The sequence below is a fragment of the Amphiura filiformis genome, chromosome 4, assembly GCF_039555335.1.
Source record: "Amphiura filiformis chromosome 4, Afil_fr2py, whole genome shotgun sequence".
Taxonomy (NCBI): Eukaryota; Metazoa; Echinodermata; class Ophiuroidea; order Amphilepidida; family Amphiuridae; genus Amphiura; species Amphiura filiformis.
Window position 1 is genome coordinate 1,934,146 of NC_092631.1, and position 19,685 is coordinate 1,953,830.

Genomic DNA, 19,685 nt, shown 5'->3' on the forward strand with positions numbered 1-19,685 from the left:
CAGATGCAACACACGTACAGTGATAAATTTTACACTATATGTGAACATTTTAACATTTTCAGTTTGCCATGATTTTCATATTATCATGGGTATCACGTGTAGCAAATTGGCATTGGATAAATATAGTTGAATTTATCAATGTTTGAAATGAAATATTACCAAAGTAATAAATGTTGGGAGTAAATAAATAAATATACAGCAACCCATGCGTAAAGCTGTGAACATTTATTTACACCTTTAACTTTGGTTAAGGAATGCTTGAAATTCATTTTATAATTTTAAGAATATTTTAATATACTTACAATTACAAAATGAATGTAAAATGTGTTTTCTCTCCTGAACATGAATTTTGAACATATATATATATTAATAATTGTCTTATCAACTTGTTCTCTCTTTTTTCTTTGCATATTTCCTGATGTCAACCAATAGGAAACAACCAAAGGTAAGTAAAATGCACTAAATCTTAAATTTAAAAAACTTAAAACCAAGGTCATACTCATAGGTTAAGCTCAGGACTTGAGAATCACAAAATGCTTGTTCACACGGAAGTTGCACTCGAGGACCGATGACCACTCACAGATCATTATGGGATTTTGTGAAATCCCCTAAATATCTTGCGGATATATTTGGGGATAAATTGGACAAACTTAGGGATTGCAACCCTCAAGGCAATTCACACGGCAGATTTCCGCAAGTTTTTACTTGAGAACCATATTGCCTCCGTATGGATGTGCGTAGTATGTGATGCAATCATGTGAAAGGAGCCTCCAGCAATATTCAATTTAGATTTTCAGCAACATTAATCTCTATGATAAAATGCTACATTTATTTTGGAAACTAGAGCGATAACCGCACCATAGCTGAACCATGAGGCTTCGGCAGTATATTGTGGTAGGCCTATACCACTGTAAAAACCAAGTTGCTACAAGGTTATAAGAATTTCTTCACTTAAAAATAAAATGAAGACTTCAGAATGTATGTAGTCTTTTTGACAGTTACCATGGTTACTCAAAATCAATGTTTCATACATCCTTGTGGTTATTAAGGTTCTGTACATGATGCCAGTCTTCCGAATTTATTTGTGTATGCAATTTGGAATGAAAGAAAATAGGATTTTATCGCTGTCTTCAGTAGATAGCATCTAACATTGATGTATTCAGTAGATTTAATATCGCTGTCTTCTGTATATGGTATTTAACATTACTGTCTTCAGTAGATAGCATAAACAATGCTATTTGTAATCTTTTAAACATTAATGACAAAACAATTAGTAAAACTCATTCAAATGCACTATCAGAGAAAGCATAAAGAAATTTACATTTACTTGGAATAACTGAAAAAGTGATGTATTATGTCTTTGACATTATCAGTAGGTATTTTTTCACATCACAAATTTATGAAAGAGGAAGAAAACAGCAGTGTTGAAAAATACCAAGCTCTATTCCACTGTGTGTAAATGAAAGTGGACAAATTCCTCAAAATTTAACTAAAAATGTGACATTTTACCCTTATTTATGTCACTTTTTATCTTAAAACTTGCAGGGTATGCTATCAAATCTGATCATTTGTAGGCTTTTTAGATTTGTGGATTTACAGTATCACATCACTGTTTCTAAATGCATGGTAAAAAGTCTATAAAAATGTGGTATAAAATACCAACATACCACAATTATTGGATCTTCGCCTTTCCAGCTATATGGAAGTGCTGCTCCTCAATTTTTTTGAGAGGACATACTGGCATCTCTGTGTACAAAAAACTGGAAAATAAAAAAAAAACAAGAAGAAAAAAACCAGAAAAAAAAATGTGGAAGCTAAGAACTATCCTTCTAGTTATTCATATTAAAAACACAGGTAACCTATTTCTTTTCCTCTGAAGAAAAGCTTTTTCTGATGAAAGGCTATTTCTTGTGTTTAAGCTATTTACTAATGCAACTACATTTGTATTAGATATGTTTACTTAATTGCAAAGAAACAATCCCTTGATTCTCTGTGGAGATTTATAGCGGGAAAATAAATCTGAGCTAAAACTGGGTGACCTGGTTTCAATATTGATGGAACAAGTTTCGTATAGGCCTATAGAATATAATGTATCATTTGGTAATGGTTGTCTCAAATGGGCTATTTTAGTCGAAATCCACACTCCCCCTGTGGAAGATTTTAAAGTCTTCCACAAAGAGAGAGTATAAGTTTCAAATAGAATAGACAATTTGGGAACTTGCAGTTGTGGAAGATATAGGTAAACCCTATGCAGAGGTAGTGTGAGTTTCAAATTAATTAACCCTAGCCAAATTGAATTTGAAAAAATACTCCCTCTGTGGAAGATATTTCCAAAATCTTCCACAGGGGTAGTGTGCATTTTAAATGGAATAGCCCAATTTAATATTGAAATGAGTCAAATGGAGGAAAAGCTAGAGAGGACCTAGTTTGAGAAGTCAAATGGAAGAAAAGATAGAAAGGACCTAGCTTGAGAACTGAGTCAATGTTTAGCCTCAAATTATGTTCAGATAACATAGCTTGTAACATGTTGACATAGTAACATGTTGGTCAACATTAATGAAGCAATTTGGCAAAATAGAGTCCATAGTCACCAAATCAAAATTAGTCTTGATGATATTGGTTCTGGAAATATGATCTTTATCATATAGTGTCAAACGTAGCAAAGTACAAAAGAATTTGACTACATTTTTTAACCATGTATGAAAATTATGAATTGACTAATAACTTGTTCATCATCATACATGTAATAGGTATGTCCACTTGGGGATTGGGAATGCACCGGGGAGGTGGAGAGGGCTAAAGCCCTGAAAGCCACTCCTGGACACGGCATTGAATTTACTCATCATCTTTGCTGTTTTGTCATAATTGGCATATTTGAAGAAGCTTAACACTCTCCACATGGGTGTTGACTGCAGACTACCAGTTTCAAATGTTCTCTGAAAATGTCAGAATTGTACATTTTCATGACCGTATTTGGAATTGGCATTAAAAATGCATTAAAATGAGTACAAACATATCCCTGGTACAAACAAGCCTAGTATTGGTTCAGTGGTTCTAGAGGTACCTCTTGATATTTTGAGCAAAAAGTTCAAACCTAGGCCTCGGGCTAGCATGCAAAGCATTAATCATATTTTCAAAGGATATTCATAAAAAAAGATCCTTTTGAAAAAATGATTTATGAAAATAAACAAGTTTTTGTTCCCATCAAGTTACACATTTCAGCTGATTAAGCATGCCCCATATTAATCATTCAGATTTGAAATTAACTTTTAGTATTACAGCAATGAATAGATGACGAGTGTTTTAATTAAATATTTGAGAGAGTAAAATACGATGCTTTGAGGCATAGAGGGGAAAACAACCTGATTAAAAAGTCAGTGGCGTAACTCCTATGGGCTCTGGGGGGCCGCGCCCCCGGGCACCCGGGCTAAGGGGCACCCAAGCCTGGATAGCCTTTGACACGATAATACTTTGTTATAGGAAAGAAGTGGAAACCTTTACCCACCATGCATAGAATTACTCTTCATTTGGGTGCCCTTCCAACACAAAATTTTTGGCGCTTGCAGCATTGAAACTATAAATTGGCATTTTAAAGACCTAAATTCAACTTGATTTAATACCAAATTAGTGGTATTTTTGCACGCCACATAATTGTTTTAGGAAGAGGGGTATTTTGTATTCTTGCCCCTGATCGGAACAATCACTAGCTACGTCACTGCAGCTAGTGATGAGTCTTCAAAAGTAAAGACATTGGAGAATATGAAAACATTTTGTTTTATTAACATGCACTGCATTAGCTTGTATTGAAACATGAAATAAAGTTAATCTGAAACACTATTTGTAAGTTATTCGGTAGGTCTATATGCCTTTCAATACCAAAATTGATTAGCTCTGCACCATGTGCACACCCTTGGTTAGGGGCACCCGAACTACTTTCGCCCCCGGGCACCCTGTCCCAAAGTTACGCCACTGTAAAAAGTAAATATAATATATAGATAGTTGATAAAAGACAATTTGATACATATTTGATGCATTTAAGACTTAGTCTCAAGGTTTTAAAAGATATTTTGTTTACTTAAGATATCATTGGAAGATTCAAGTGAAAAATATTAATAACAATGTCACCAAGTACTGCTCACTGATTAGGCCAAAAAAAAAAAGGTTTGTCTCAAAGCTCACGAGAAATATAAAAACAAATGCGAAATGCGATTTTTTTTATTTATTTTTTTTATTTCCGACTTTTTTCATGGTATTTTGAGAAAAAAGTCTGATTTTCGCCGATTTTTTCTGGAAAAACTAAAAAAATTTTTTTTTTTTGAAATAAAAAAAATTTCCGCATTTGTTTTTTGTCAAATCGTGGGATTTTACAAATTCACGCGCAAGCTTTGAGACGAACCTTTTTTTTTTTTGGCCTTAAGACAGTATTCAGAAATGTAAATTTGTTCATTATTTACCAAAATTGTACTTCTTTTGTTTGATATCATATGTCATGTATAAGAGAGATGTCTTTATTCAAATAAGTTAATGTTTGTCCCCATTTTTGTCTTTAACTCTTTACAGTCATTTGCATTTGATCACTGTTTTTATTCCATGGATGAGAAAAGTTCCAAATTTGCCGGTAAGTAGTATGTCACATTCGATTCATTCCATTTTCAATTAGCTTAACGTAGACAAATGCTAGACTGGTAAATGATACCGATTTCAACACTTTGTCTGCAATTTGTGTGAAGCTTGTATGTAACAATGTAACGTTTTTGTCAACTTATAGTTGAGTTACAGAAAGTCAAGTCACTTGTTTTCTTGACAAGTTAAGTTGTATTTTAATTTGATCACAATGTGTTTAAGTAAGGCACACCAAAGGTTCATTACATTTTCCTAGGTTTTATTACTTCCACAAGCAGTGGCAACACCATATATTTTTCAGGAGGTGGAAAGAGGGAGATAACGAATATCAGTGAGGATGGCGCATAAATGTGGACAGCTGCCTTAAAACAGACAATTATTGGCACTGAAGTAGAATATTTCCCATGAATTTATGTTTGGGAAGGTGGGGGTGGTGGGAGGAGGGTTAGAGCCTTAAGATAAGATGGAGGGTATGGTGAGGGGGTATCCCCCAAAACTTTGAGAACTAACCTGTCACAGGACCCAATATAGTCCTTTGCAGAAATGTTGATATTGCTTGTGTGAGTTTTACAGTGATTGGCATGAGTCAATTTTGATTGGGATATTCCAGTTGAAATCCAAACACATCTTCTGAACAACACAACCTCACTATCTCACACAGGGGGTGTAGATTTCAAATAGAGTCACCCATTCAGCTAACCCATTTGAAATTCACGCTCCCTGTGTGGAAGATTAAGGTCATCGATAGGGGTGTATGGATTTCAACTGGAATAACTCATTTTCTGTTCAAGTTAGGAAACTCGCCCCCTCAATAATGAAAAGATAATTTCTTTCTTCCGGAAATAAGACAAAATTAAGAAAAAGTCATCAGCCGATTGTCAAAGTTGATTTCAGGAGTCATGACTCAACTATAAATCTGACCATCGGTTTTATCAACTACGTACAAATCTTGACAAATTGGTAAAATCACAACGTTGACAACGTTATCAACAAGTTGTCAAAAACAGATCAGATTGATACTAATCAAGGCTCTCTCAGACTATTCCCAGATTGAATTAAAAGAAGTAAACAAGTCAATGAATTCCAAGTCAAGTCATGGTCATTAGCCAATGTTGGCATTTCTTTTAGTATTCACAATAGCCTGTAAACATAAAATGTGCATATTCAAAGCTGGAACCGGCCGACGACGACGTAATGCTTCCGGACCCAAACTGTTAATGGTCTTGTGGCATTTAGTGGGCAACGTAATGTAAAAAGGGTGGTGTGAACCCTAATACATGAAGGAGGTTACACACATGATGTTTTTTGAATGTAGATTGATTTGAATGGGCTATTCCAGTTGAAATATCTTCTACAGAGGGAGTATGAATTTTAAATGGAATTAACACATTTACGACATTAACAGCTCCATTTGAAATTCACTCTCTCTCAGGAGAAGATTCAGGTTGAATCTTTCTTAGAACTGCCTAATGTGCTCATTCCATTTGAAATTCATACTCCCTCTTTGGCAGATATTTCCAAAATCTTACACAGGGGTAGTGTGGATCTTATATGGAGCAGCTCAATATGTGCATATTTGGATCCTCTGCAGTAGATAGTTAGTTTTTCGTACATGAACGCTAATGTGTGATGTTATGATGATATGCTTCAACAGCAAGAATACACATTATTTTCATAAGAATTGCTTGTTAGACTTAATTACTGTAATACTAAGTGTTGCAAAAGTTAACCACATAATTTGATTTCATTACATGAAATTGGGACTGGAATGAGCACATTAGGCAGTTCCATTTGAATTTCATACACCCTCTGAGAAAGATTTAACCTGAATCTTCCCCTGAGGGAGGGTGAGTTGCAAATGAAACTGCTCATTCCATTTGAAATTCATACTCCCCCTGTGGAAGATATTTCCAAAATCTTCCACAGGTGTAGTGTGGATTTTAAATGGAATAGCAATGTGCCTGTGCTTCTGATGTTGAGAGCTGATCTGAACTTGATCTGCAGACCCATATGGCAGGTGTGACGTATGCACAACTTCTTGATACAAAATTTCACATTGGGATTATGCGCAGTACTAGTTTATACTTGATCCAGATCTAAGTGACATGGATCAATGTGAATTAAACCTCATCGTGTAAAAAGTCGCAAAGAGTACATCTTGTGAGCGAAGCATGCAGAGTCTAATGTACATAGAATTTTCTGACAGCCATGCTTGAAATTTATTATATAGTTAAAGGAAACCTTGTATTTCCAAGTAATTCTTTATTAAATTTTAAAATAATTTTTTTTTTTTTCTCAGAGAATTTATTTACAATATACAATCCTTTTCTAATGTTAATTAAAATCTATAAAGAACCTTTAAAATGTTAATGATATTAAGTATTGGTATTAAGTTATTGCCTTTCAATATTCACTCCAAGACTGGAATTTGTTTTATAAATGGAAATAGGGAAACACTTGCAATTAAATTATGATGGTAAGCCTCTTATCTTGTTTGTTTGTTCCCTTTTTAAAAAAATTTGTTTTTCTGTATTTTCCCCTTTATTTCTAGTTAAAAAAACTCCCTTTCGTGTTATTTACAGACAAAATTATCCAAGGAAGTGTTTTGATTTCGATCATTATAATATTTCCCTATAAAATATCTAGCATTTTTATCCTTTTATGATCAATAATTTCTGTCATGGTGTTAAGGTTGATTCAATCCTAGTAAATGTGGTTTTATTTTCAAGCTCCACCCATGTTGTCATTGTGTGTACAACTGTACATATGAGTGTGATGTAGTTATTATAACCCCAGACTTGTGTTATGTATATTTGTGAACAAAAATGTTGGTTATTAATGTTATTTGAAGTACTCTACAACATTATTTGGGTAGCATTCAAGTTGAGCTTTAAAAATGGTATGGTGTTATCATTCAAGATACGGTATTCATGATTTATTTTTGACAATATATGGGAGTTGGAAACTATTTTAAAGCAAAATGCATATTTGTTTTAGAGCATATTTTAGAGTTAATCAAATTTCTTTAAAAAATCTGTATCCAAATTAGCACCGATATTTTATCATTTGATTTATTTTCAAGGGGGAAAATTATTTCTGTGTTGAGTCACAGTGGCTGTTACTTGTTATTATTATCTTGAAAATGCAACAATTGTTTTGCAAAAAAAATGTCCAGTTTGGTTTTCATAAGGTAGTAATTTAATAAGCACCTCTTCCAGATGACTTAAGGTAGCTGCCTCGGATACAACACCCTTGTAGAAAATAGCTCCTGTGTCAGATCAATCAGGTCTATTCATTTAAATCTTTAACATAACAAAGAGTACCAGGGATGTTCAATTGGTTGAATATGCATATAGACATAAAATAGGATATAGATGACTGCCACTTGGCGAGAATGTTTTGGTTCACCGGGTCATAGTTTTTCACTTTCATGTTAGGTCCATATTTCCTGCATAAGTGGAAATCATCAGACAATCCGTCATGTAATGTCAGGCAACATAATAGTGAGAGAGTCCTATCCTCAGTAGTGGCTCTTTCTTGCCCCCCCTCCCAGTTTGTCCCCCCCCCCACTTGCGAGAAAAACACACACCAAAATTACGTAAATTTCTACTTTTTACGGCAATTTTGTGTTGATTTTACACCCCCTGAAATTCACTTTGACCCCCTAATGCCCCCACCAAAATTCCTGGTGCAGCCACTGCCTATCCTACAGATACTGCTTGAGATTGACAACAGGTAACATGTAAATAGTGATGCAAATTTGGAGAACAAAAATGCAAATTGCGCTGCAATCTGTAACACAACATGCTGGCCGTTGTCACCTTAATTGAATTAAAAGCATTCTAGAGCATCCACTATCTGAAGTTGGATCTTTAGGTTTGCAAGAGAGCATAGCGACAGGGAACTTGAAACCATGTCTCAATGAAGTACCACCAACTTGTAAAGGTCCTCACGAAGATGTGCAAAGCGATGATCATCTGATCGATATAATGATGCATCGCCATGGCGAGAGAGGAGAATTTAAAAAGGTTACTTTATGAGATACAAACACAGGATTGATTTGTATGCGCGGAATTTAACGTATGACCATGCGAGGCTTTAGATTTTGAAGTAGTTGTTTTTGGGAGAATTGATTTTCTGTTAAAAGTTCTTTACCGGCATGATGCTGCTGTTCAGATATACGCTGTTTGTTTTGTTAGCAGAGGCATATAGTTGAAACACAAGATGTATTATCAATTTGAAAGGTTTAAGGGGAGTAGCCAAGGGGCTCAAACAAGGGACTTATGTCGAGTAAGTTTCATTGTAAATCGGTCAGTGTTTTGCTCACTTCGACTTTATATTTATCTAAAAGTACCGACTATAATCACGGAAGAAATCAACAGATTTCAACTTCATCTTTAACCAAATAGTTGCATTTAAATCAGAATATTTTGGGCGTTGAAATGACATGACTCGGCTAATTTGCAAGGCAGAATCCTTCCCCTTTTCTTCTCATAGTCTGTTGGATCATGTCTTTGATGTATTTGCTACCTCAGTATTCAAAGTTGTTGATGTAGATTGTCTTATCATTGACTAACCAGAGATATATCTATGATTACCGTAATTGTCTTCAAGATAGCTTGTACAACATAAGGGTGAAATATGTTTGTAAAATTGTTAAAGGGTGTTAAATTTTAATATATGTTAAAAAAATTTAATTCAGAGATTCAAAATTTTGGATTTTACAACACACACCTTCAGAGTTGGATGCTCCCTTGGAAATTACTTTGGGACATGTTATCAGTCTGCGTAGAAAGCTTCAATGAACATGATGGAAATTTATAACTAAAATACTGATAGGTTGTCAGAATGTGCTAAATTAACCTTGGTTTCATTTTAGACATTGCCAGTGAGTAAAATCACACTTCTTAATTTTTTATGCCTACGGTTTCATTAAAGGCATTGGAGGGAGGCATGTTTCCTAGTTATATTTCCGTCCATCAGTGCATCCGAGCTTGTGAGCAAGATTTCTCGGATATGGGAATGCGTAGAGTGATGTGACTTGGTGGAGGGGTGACAATGTTGGTTTGCAAATTCCATTTGATGTTAGTTCAAAATATGCTAATTAGGCAGTTCATTTGCATAATTCTAAAGCATGGTTAAGGCAGCATTATGGACCTCCTCCTCACCTGATGAAAGTTTTGAAAGTACACTATACCACAGGGCCCCTTCACTGGGGTCCTCACTCTTATCATACAACTCTGTTGTGCCCCCTCTCTTAATCAAACTTTTACAAATTTTTGTATTATTCTTTCTGCGTCCCGGGTAAAATGATGCGTATTAAGTTGGAGGCATTAAGGCTAACGCATTGCAAGAACCACAATATTTCTAGTGTTTCTTGAATTAAGTTATAGTTACAGTTTGCAGACAACCAACCTGAGCCAATAAAGCATTTTCTTCAACCAAACGCAAACATAGTAGTCAATTTTAGTATTTATTTTTGGAACCACTACCATTGCTTGCCGCTGTAGGGGAAATATCCCAAATAAGGCTAAGTTGATTTCTTTGAAAAAATCGTATGCAATCATGGCAAACCCAATTTGCAACCTAGCGTGAAGTCTAATTCGATTATTTTGTGAAGCATTTCACAACTTACATTTTACGCTCGTCGTTGAATCAATATTGTGAAAGTAAGATTTCTTGGTTTCGCTTTGATGTGATTCTTGCTCAACATATTTCCACATGACATTTGTTCTAAGTATAACTAATTATATCAAATCTAATAATTGGGTATCATTACAAATACTACATGTAGTCAATGAAAATCTGTAATGATATCAAAGTGATTCTTTTCTGTAAGGGTTTTAATGCTGTGTGTGCAAGCCATTAGGCTTCAATATAAAAAGTCCAAATGTTGAGATATTTTCTCAAAATATCAAGAGTTTTCTTAAGAACCATTGAACCAATACTAGACTTGCTTATACTCATTTTAATGCATTTTTCATGCCGATTCCAAATATGTTTATGATAATGTACAATTCAGAAAAAAATTCAATTTTGAAAAAAAAAAAAAGGAATTTGTCGTCTGCAATCGACACCCGTGTGGAGAGAGTTAAGTTTAATAAAAAAGAATAGGACAAATGTTAGATTGTACCTACACCTTTCCTAGCTAGGCATCCATTTGACATTCATTTCCATTGCTTTTAGATTGCAGCATTGCAGAGCCGTGTTACGGTTTATCTTCTAATGTCAAAAAATGAGACTTTTTAAGGGGCCCGCCGTACCCGCGAAGAGAGATTTACATAAACTAAACCCTATTTCCCCTATGGGCATGAGACATAAATGTCAGGCCGACCCAGCCAGGTACACAGAGACTTTTTTTAATTTCTTGAATGGTCGATAAAATCCTGTGAAGAATAAAATGGGCTATTCCAATTTAAATCCATACCCCCTATGAAAGACATGACCTTAAGTTTCACACACATGGAATGTGTTTTTCAAATGGCGCCGGTAACGCCATTTGAAATTTACACCCCCTGTGTGGGAGATTAAGGTCATGTCTTCCAGGGGTGTATGGATTTCAACTGCAATAGCCGAATAAGAGTAGGGGTTTTTATCATGAATTTTGTAGCTATAGTCTTGTCTTTATGTTTTGAAGAGGATAGACGGAACTGAGAAGGTTGCATTATATGGTCTGTGTGTCCACCTGCTGTATCGGATTTGCCTCATTTCTCCGGTTTACTTTTGATTGACTGCCAGGGTGATGTTTGTAATGGGGAAATGTTTCAAGTCGGTTACAAACAGGTATCCATAGTGATAATGTATTGTGTTGTTCATTGGATAAATAAAGGTCATATTAATTTGAGTTGTTGAATTGGACATGATATAATAAGATGGTTAGAAAGGGTATAAACATGCTTTTAGAAATTAAAAAAGAAAAGGATTCAGCTGCATTTGGGATTATTGAATATTCCTGAAGTGCAGAATATTTTGCAATGGGGTACCAGCAATATGACATTATGCAGTACTTGTAAATTTTGATATTTTTGTGGCAAATGTTACAGAAACAAAGCTGTCAAAATATGACCTATATTCAAAGTTTTCTAAGAAACCGTTGAAATGTGTTACTTTGAGATTAAAATTGTGGTAATTTTACAAAAAATGGAAGAAAAGAAATCTTGTAAAGTGTGCAGCATTACATTGATCCATTTGGCTTCCTCGAGACACTAGTGTCCATGTGCGATACATGCACGACCACAGTCGGTGTATCTGTGGGGCGTGGTCACTACTTTGCACCGCATCGTGTACTACATATGCACCGCCTTTGATCACATGTCTCACGAAGATGCTTCTGTCTGAAGGAAGCCAAACGGACTATATAGTAGTAGGCAGCATCTGCTTTCAGATATCACAATACCTGCGCTCTAGACACATTCATGTATTCCTTCACATACTCTTCATTATTTACTTACATCGAGGGGTTTGTGTCCCATCTTCAATAGCTGCCAGGTGTAATATTTCTAGACCTGCTATCGACACGTGATTTCTAATTCAACACTGTGTCGGGAAAAAAATACGACAATCGACATGTGTCGAAACTCGTAATGAGATTTTTAAAAATGCTGAAAAAGTCGATAGATAAGCTTAAAATCACACCGATATGAATTACGATCACCGACTTCCGGTGTAAACACACTTCCTGGTTCGTTCTACTTCCGGGTTCTGGTCAACTTTGGGGGGTAATTTTTTACTTTCCGATGAAAACATGATCGTATGGTATGCTTATTTGGACAAAATAGCATGGAAATTTCATTTTTTTCTTTTTTTGATGAGTGTCGAAAAAGGACAATTTCAAGTGTTGGATTTAGGGCCAAATCGACGATAATACGACACATACGACAATCGATAACAGGTCTAAATATTTCAGATGTGTTAATGCTGAAATTGTCAAAATGTCTACAGGGCAGCCATTGCAGATACATCCTCTTACTCTACACATATCCCCTTGATATGTTCCTCTGCATCCTAAGTGATAATTTAAATAAGCTTATAGAACGTATGGATTGCCGGCGAGTCTTACTTGGCAGCCATTGCAGATACATCCTCTCTTACTCTACACATATCCCCTTGATATGTTCCTCTGCATCCTAAGTGATAATTTAAATAAGCTTATAGAACGTATGGATTGCCGGCGAGTCTTACTTGGCAGCCATTGCAGATACGTCCTCTCTTACTCTACACATATCCCCTTGATATGTTCCTCTGCATCCTAAGTGATAATTTAAATAAGCTTATAGAACGTATGGATTGCGGCGAGTCTTACTTGGCAGCCATTGCAGATACGTCCTCTCTTACTCTACACATATCCCCTTGATATGTTCCTCTGCATCCTAAGTGATAATTTAAATAAGCTTATAGAACGTATGGATTGCCGGCGAGTCTTACTTGGCAGCTATTGCAGATACATCCTCTCTTACACTACACATATCCCCTTGATATGTTCCTGTGCATCCTAAGTGATAATTTAAATAAGCTTATAGAACGTATGGATTGCCGGCGAGTCTTACTTGGCAGCCATTGCAGATACATCCTCTCTTACTCTACACATATCCCCTTGATATGTTCCTCTGCATCCTAAGTGATAATTTAAATAAGCTGATAGAACGTATGGATTGCCGGCGAGTCTTACTTGGCAGCCATTGCAGATACGTCCTCTCTTACTCTACACATATCCCCTTGATATGTTCCTCTGCATCCTAATTGATAATTTAAATAAGCTTATAGAACGTATGGATTGCCGGCGAGTCTTACTTGATAACTGCATACTATTAATAATCACAAGACTGCCGATATAATGTCATTGATGGGATCTATGTCTTTGATGATGTGTTGAATAAGTATTACCCAGGAGAGACTAAAAGGATAGCTTCACTTGTAGAATTAAGGTACTTTTAATGGTTCCTATGGAGCTAAGGGTGTCATGATAGGAAATTGTATAGTTCTTTTAAGAACTAAGACTTCATAAGAAAGAAAATGAAAAGCCTAAACCAATTTCTAGATTATCTTGTACTCTTTGCAATTTTAATTAGGTGTGGTATCAAATTAAATGTGTAATATTGCTCATGAAAATTGTGGGTGTTGCATTTACTGTGTGCTTATGCATTTGCTGTAATGCATAACGTTGGTGTATGTTGAAGATGTATAAGTCACTATGGACCACAATGACCTCATCCCAATGCCATAGTCCAATAACCTCAATTAAACAATCATAGTGCAAAAATTGACCTCATGTTGCAGAGTATGAGTTTTGTACCCAAATTTTCAAAGGTCATTCAATGAATGTACAAATGTATTGGGGTTAAAGAACTGTGCACTATTAGATGAGAATGTTTTGGATCCTAGTGAGTGGGAATCAACAGGTTGAACCACGTTAGAAAAAAAAAAAAAAAAAAGGAGTTTGAGCACATTAAAAATATATATTCTTAGCACTGGGCAACTGGGTTTTTGAACCGGCCATGGGGAATTGAACACAAGTGGGCCATTTTGTTATTTTCATGATAATGTTGCAGCTCTGGTGGCCCTAGAGCCGGCCCCAAACCAAGTGGCCCACATTTTAGCCTATCTGCAATTGGTAGGGAATAAATGTCTTTTCTTCCTCGCAACATAAATTGCACATAGTACACCTGTTGCTTGGTATTTGTGGCCTATTTCTCAGATTTTAAAATTAGGCCATCACTTTTTCCCTGTGAAACATTACCATAGCACAGTAGGCCATCACTTTCCCCCCATGAAGCATAACCATAGCGATGACATTCGTGAACTGCAACCGAATCTCAAATTATGTGTGAACATTTCTTGCCCAAACATGAAATATGTTTTACATTACATTTTGAGCCTCTGCTATAGTAACACAGACACAATTCAGACTTCTTAAATATCACTTTTAGCTGGCAAAAGCAAACGGCTGGAATCTTGTAACATCAAAAGTCTGTCTGTCGAGATTGAAACAGCTATTGGCTTCACACACCTACACATTGGTGTAATTTCCATCCTTGCAGGTACAAAAGTAGTATGTGCTTTGTTAATTATTAGCCGATACTTGGGTTAACTTGAGAGCAGACGATTGATTAAAAAATGTCGTCTGCTAGGTAATTTTTTGTGAAGAATCTATCATTTCTACTTTGAGGAGCAGACCAGATATCTTACACTTCCCATAATGCATTTCTTTAAAAAAAATATATATTTCAATGTGTTTTTTTATGTTTCAATGATGTATTTCTTCCTGTACTGATTTGAATTCAGTGCAAGATGAATCGATAGTGACAAAAATACCTAGAGCTCACCTAGATCTTGCAATTGAGGTGTTTTTTGTTACTGTAAAAGTGGTAATTTTCGTGTGTGTAATTTTTTGCGCTTTGTCGATTTTGAGCTACATTTCTTGTTTTTAATTTCGCAATTTTGAGTTTTCTTACATTTGTGTGTTTTTATTTTCGCTGTAGCTGTGTTGAGTGCAAAAAGAGCAACAATTAATGTACCACGAAAATTTAAACTTTTAGAGTACTATCCATCCTTGTTGCATCGAATAGCAAATCAGAACAGGGAAGAAATGCATTGTGGGAAGTGTAAGATATCGTCTGGAGATTCTAAAATAATTGTGTCCTAAGTGAAAAGACAGTATCTGGTATAGTATCTATTTACAAATACTATGTGTTTTGCTTGGAAGGGGAGAGCATGAGAAAAGTGTCTGGATTTTGTTCATTCTTGAGATGATTTCAGAGATATTTGAAGCGAGAATATATATATGTTATGTTGAGTCGTGTTTCAATTACAGTTATGTACAGTTGGCCTATTATTCTAGTTAATGTGGTTACTGCAGGGAGAATGTCATTGGAGGTAACCAAATGTGATGAATGCTTGTTGAGTAGCTTGTTGCTAGAATTGATTTTGGGATTTGGAAGAAAAAAGGGCCTTCCTACTTTATGTATTTCATCGTTATCTGCATCATATAAATAATTATATTCTCAGGAATTATATGTATACACTCGGTTTAGAGAGGAACAGCAAGATGTCCCTTGCTCAGATTGTCGCTAGCACCCTGCTAATGAGCGCTATACGCCGACCAACGTTTTGATGCGTAATAAATTTTGTTGATGTGAAACAGTAAGAAAACACTTTTGACCCCATGCGGAGGCGCTTCTGGGTCATGCATATCGGGTCTGTATGATGGCTTCACGCTTTGACAAATGAGAGCTGCCCTTTCATCATCAGCGCTAGGTCGCCATAGTGGGCAATTTAAATTCATTGGTTTCCAGACGGGATAGTTGAAAAATTTTAATTCCCACCCACCTCTCCCAATTTAATTGGCCAATCAGATTATCAGTCTGCTGTTATGATTGTCAAACAATTGAATCAGCCAATCAGAACCCCACTTCCGTGTTTATACTGCACATGTTCTCAAAATGTAACTGCCATTCTTCTCTGCCAGAAACTGTAGTTAAGTTCAACAGTTTCAGCATATTGTAGCTTGCTTGCTGGGTAAGAAATTAAACAAGGAAATTCAAATTGATATCAGGTCGCAAATAACTCAATTTACTCGATTACATCAGACATTTGTGTTGAGAACTGAGCAGGTATGGCTAACATGTCCATGTTTAAATTAGGTCTGCTTCTGCTTTGCAGAGGTAAATGGCTACAATGCACACAGACCGATGACAGCATTTGATTTAAAGGGATATTCAGAGACAGTCAGTTCCTATCATTTTGTACAAATTAGTTACTAGCTGCTCCAGAATATAAAATAAATTAAATATAAATTTGATAACAGATAGCTTAAACTTTTTCATGAAATAGCTCCTTTTATTCTGAATCTGTGGATCTATCATAGCATTATCTGCTTGTGTGAGTTAAGCTGTCTTTTGTGTGTGCGACGGTGGGTTTCGATGACCCTAATCTTAACCATAACCTGAAGCCTAACCCCAACCATATTCCTTAAACACGGGGTACACAGGGTAAACCAGAAGTGTAAAACACAGAGTGCACAGGGTCAACCAGAATTGTACCGAAACATGGAGGGATGACCAAAAATGAGCAAAGCTGAAACTAGGTTTTGCCACCCTAGAAGAAAAAAGCTTATTCTACTTGCATGACAAAAGACAAATGAGTTACCAGACAAGAGGAAAGGCTAGATATTGGGTTCTATGGTGATCGCTCTGACTAATACATCATTGTTTTACTCATGACATTTTTCAAATTGCACTCGTGACATTTTTCAAATTGCACTAACAAATTTAGGCCAAATTAACAAACACCTTGGCCTACATTGTCACTTTTAAATATCAGCCAGCAAGTTGTAGACCATTTCTTTTGGTTTTAGAACATGTAGAATGTCAAGTCAACTTTGTTTAATCATAGATTGTCTATGGATAAGGCCTAATATAAATTATGTTTGTATTCACAAGATAGGTGTAAAATTATTCAAATGTCATCTTTAGACAAATTGCGTGCATCATCAACCAACTTGCTGTCTTTTTCTTCTCCCAGCCAAGTTAATTTCACATCATCTGTCAAGAAAAGTGACTAATTTTCGCTACGATTAATATTGCAGTTTTTGCAGCATCTATGGTTTGAAACCATTTTGTACATTTTTGAATTGGGCCACTATTTGTAGTTGACTCAATAGTCTGCACGCTAAATGAAAGTTTTGCTTTCTTTTCATTTTCAAGTCATAGTGGATGTTCCCGAAAGGCTTGAACATTAATGTGGTTTGAACATTTCTTGTCAGAATTTCACATTACATAAAATGAAGGTGACAACTGTCTGAATGCCAAGGTTAATAGTTAACTCTATAACTACATCAGTGTCAGCACCAATGGCAAATTGCCTTGCAGATATCTAATGAAGACCAACTCTGTCAAGGACATGATGATCAGACAGATAGTGTAGACAATCAGTTTGGTTACCAGTTTCTTACCCAATCAAAAGCAGTATGTTCTGGCATGAGAAATCCTCATTTTTTTAAACCACCATTTGTTTAACTATAATGTTTCTCATTTCTTTCACGTCCAATTTTTTACGTATAGGCCTACATATTAGTACACAGCTTTCTAACTTTATGAATTGCTGTTACATATCTCTTGATTTTGACTACCTTGTTTTACCCAATCAAGTCTGTGTTTATCTGTATTCATCATCATCATCATCATCAGTCGGCTGCGGAGCAGGCGACTACAAGCTTTCTCCAACTGTTGCGATCTTGGGCAAGCGAAACAATTTTGTTTGGCTGCAGCATCCCTTCAGTATCTCCCAGGAGGTGCTGCACATACTGTAAGTACAGTGTCCGCGGCCATCCCGGTTTCCTCTTCCCATGTGGTGGAATATAAAGGGCATATTCTTTCACAGGCTCGTCATCCTCAAGACGCAGTATATGGCCGAGAAATTTGAGTTGATGAATCTTGACTTTGGCAACCAGTGGAGTGGTGTTGGTCAGATTGCAGATGGTTTCATTTGGGATCCAATCCACACGCTTGATGTTTAACATGACTCTGTAGCAAGATGTTGCAAAGGCATTGATCTTGTTTTCCATGTCCTTGGTGATTACCCATGACTCGCACCCGTACAGTATTTTCTGTATTAGTAGCATGTATTCTCATCATATTTTGTTTCTGACCTTTATACTTCCGAAGACTTTTTTTCCAGAAAAGCTCAAGACTGTTTCAATTTAGACTTACATTGACAAGAAATTAGTCCATTAGGCGACGAAAAAAAGAAACTCTGTTCTACGGGCGGACGGACCTTTCAAGTAGGGTCGGTTGGTCGGCCTTCTTTTTTTTTTGTTGAAATTACCCAAAAAATCACCAAAATCTGTAAATAATTTGCAATTTGAGAAAATACAAAAAAAAATTTGTTCCTGAAATTTCCGAAATTTGGGTCAGCATTCATTTGTACAGGAAATTTTTCCCCCAATTTGTTCAAAATCTGGGTAGGTCGGGCCCGAAGAACAGGGGTTTCTTTTTTCGTCGCCTTATTGGCCGGTAATTAAGAAGGTACTAACTACTATAATGCAGGAGGTGGCAGAGTTTAAGTACATTTTCACACTGTTTAATAAAATACAAATTTTTCAGGAAATCAAGAAGAAATGCACATGTAATAAAAGGTTTTGAAATCCTACTTCTTAAGCCATTTTTGTGATTTCACATGCCTTAGGTCTTTCCTTTGTTGTTGATAATGTACTTTTAGTACAAAGTAGAACAAAGTTCACACACAGTCAATAGGACTTACAAATGTATGTATTATGATGTTCAGCCATTTTGTAGATCATTTGCCTACACTTGTTTGACAATCAAATATTGGCCTTGCTTGACAAGTCTAGTATTTACATTTCAATTTTAAACAGATCAAGAAACATTACTGGTAAAAGTGCAACATGTTTGGATGAACTCTGATAGCGCATTCATGTTTAAAGGGATGTAGTTGTAAGCCATTCTAGGACACATTACTTGCATAAAATTGTTTCTTATGTGCAATTAGGATTTACTTTACTTCACACAAATAAATTAGTTTTTTTGTTTAAAAAAAATCATAATTAAGAATTGTGAATCTTTTATTGTGGATCAATAGACTTTTTTGAATTATTGTGAATGTTCCGGGGAATGTTCTTGTTAAATTTTGCCATTATGTGACTAAAAAAGCCCTGTTTTAACGGGTGTGACTGATCCAGATTTTGCATCTTGAGACATTTTTTTAAATTTTGCTAAAATCATGTCAAATCAGTAGTTTTGGGCAAAAATGAATTGATTTTGATTACAAATATTTGAAAAAAAATTCCGAACATTTTCAAAATATGTCTGCAAAAAATCATCAAATTTTTGACAGATTTTTCAAGCTTTTGGTGATATTTTAGGGTCATTTTAGCCTCCGGAAAAAAAGATTTAAAAACACAGTCCTGGCTGCCGACCCTACTTAAAAAGTGGCCCTAAAACAGGTTTTTTCTTTTTCTTTGCCTTAATTTACACTTATATTCAGCATGCTCAAAGAAGCTTAGATGTGGAGGGTGCATCACTAAATATGCAGGAGGAACATGCAAC

At 35.7% G+C, this 19,685-nt stretch overlaps 1 protein-coding gene across 1 annotated transcript in view; it reads left to right on the forward strand.

The window, feature by feature from the left end:
* The first annotated feature begins 436 nt into the window (after window positions 1-436).
* Window positions 437-19,685, forward strand: part of LOC140150454 (kinesin-like protein KIF13A) — a 256,905-nt gene continuing 237,656 nt past the window's right edge. The window contains exons 1-2 of the mRNA XM_072172473.1: window positions 437-445; window positions 4,561-4,618. Of these exons, the coding sequence (XP_072028574.1) occupies window positions 4,591-4,618 (28 nt within the window). The 5' untranslated portion in view covers window positions 437-445; window positions 4,561-4,590. The remainder of the gene's footprint in view (window positions 446-4,560; window positions 4,619-19,685) is intronic.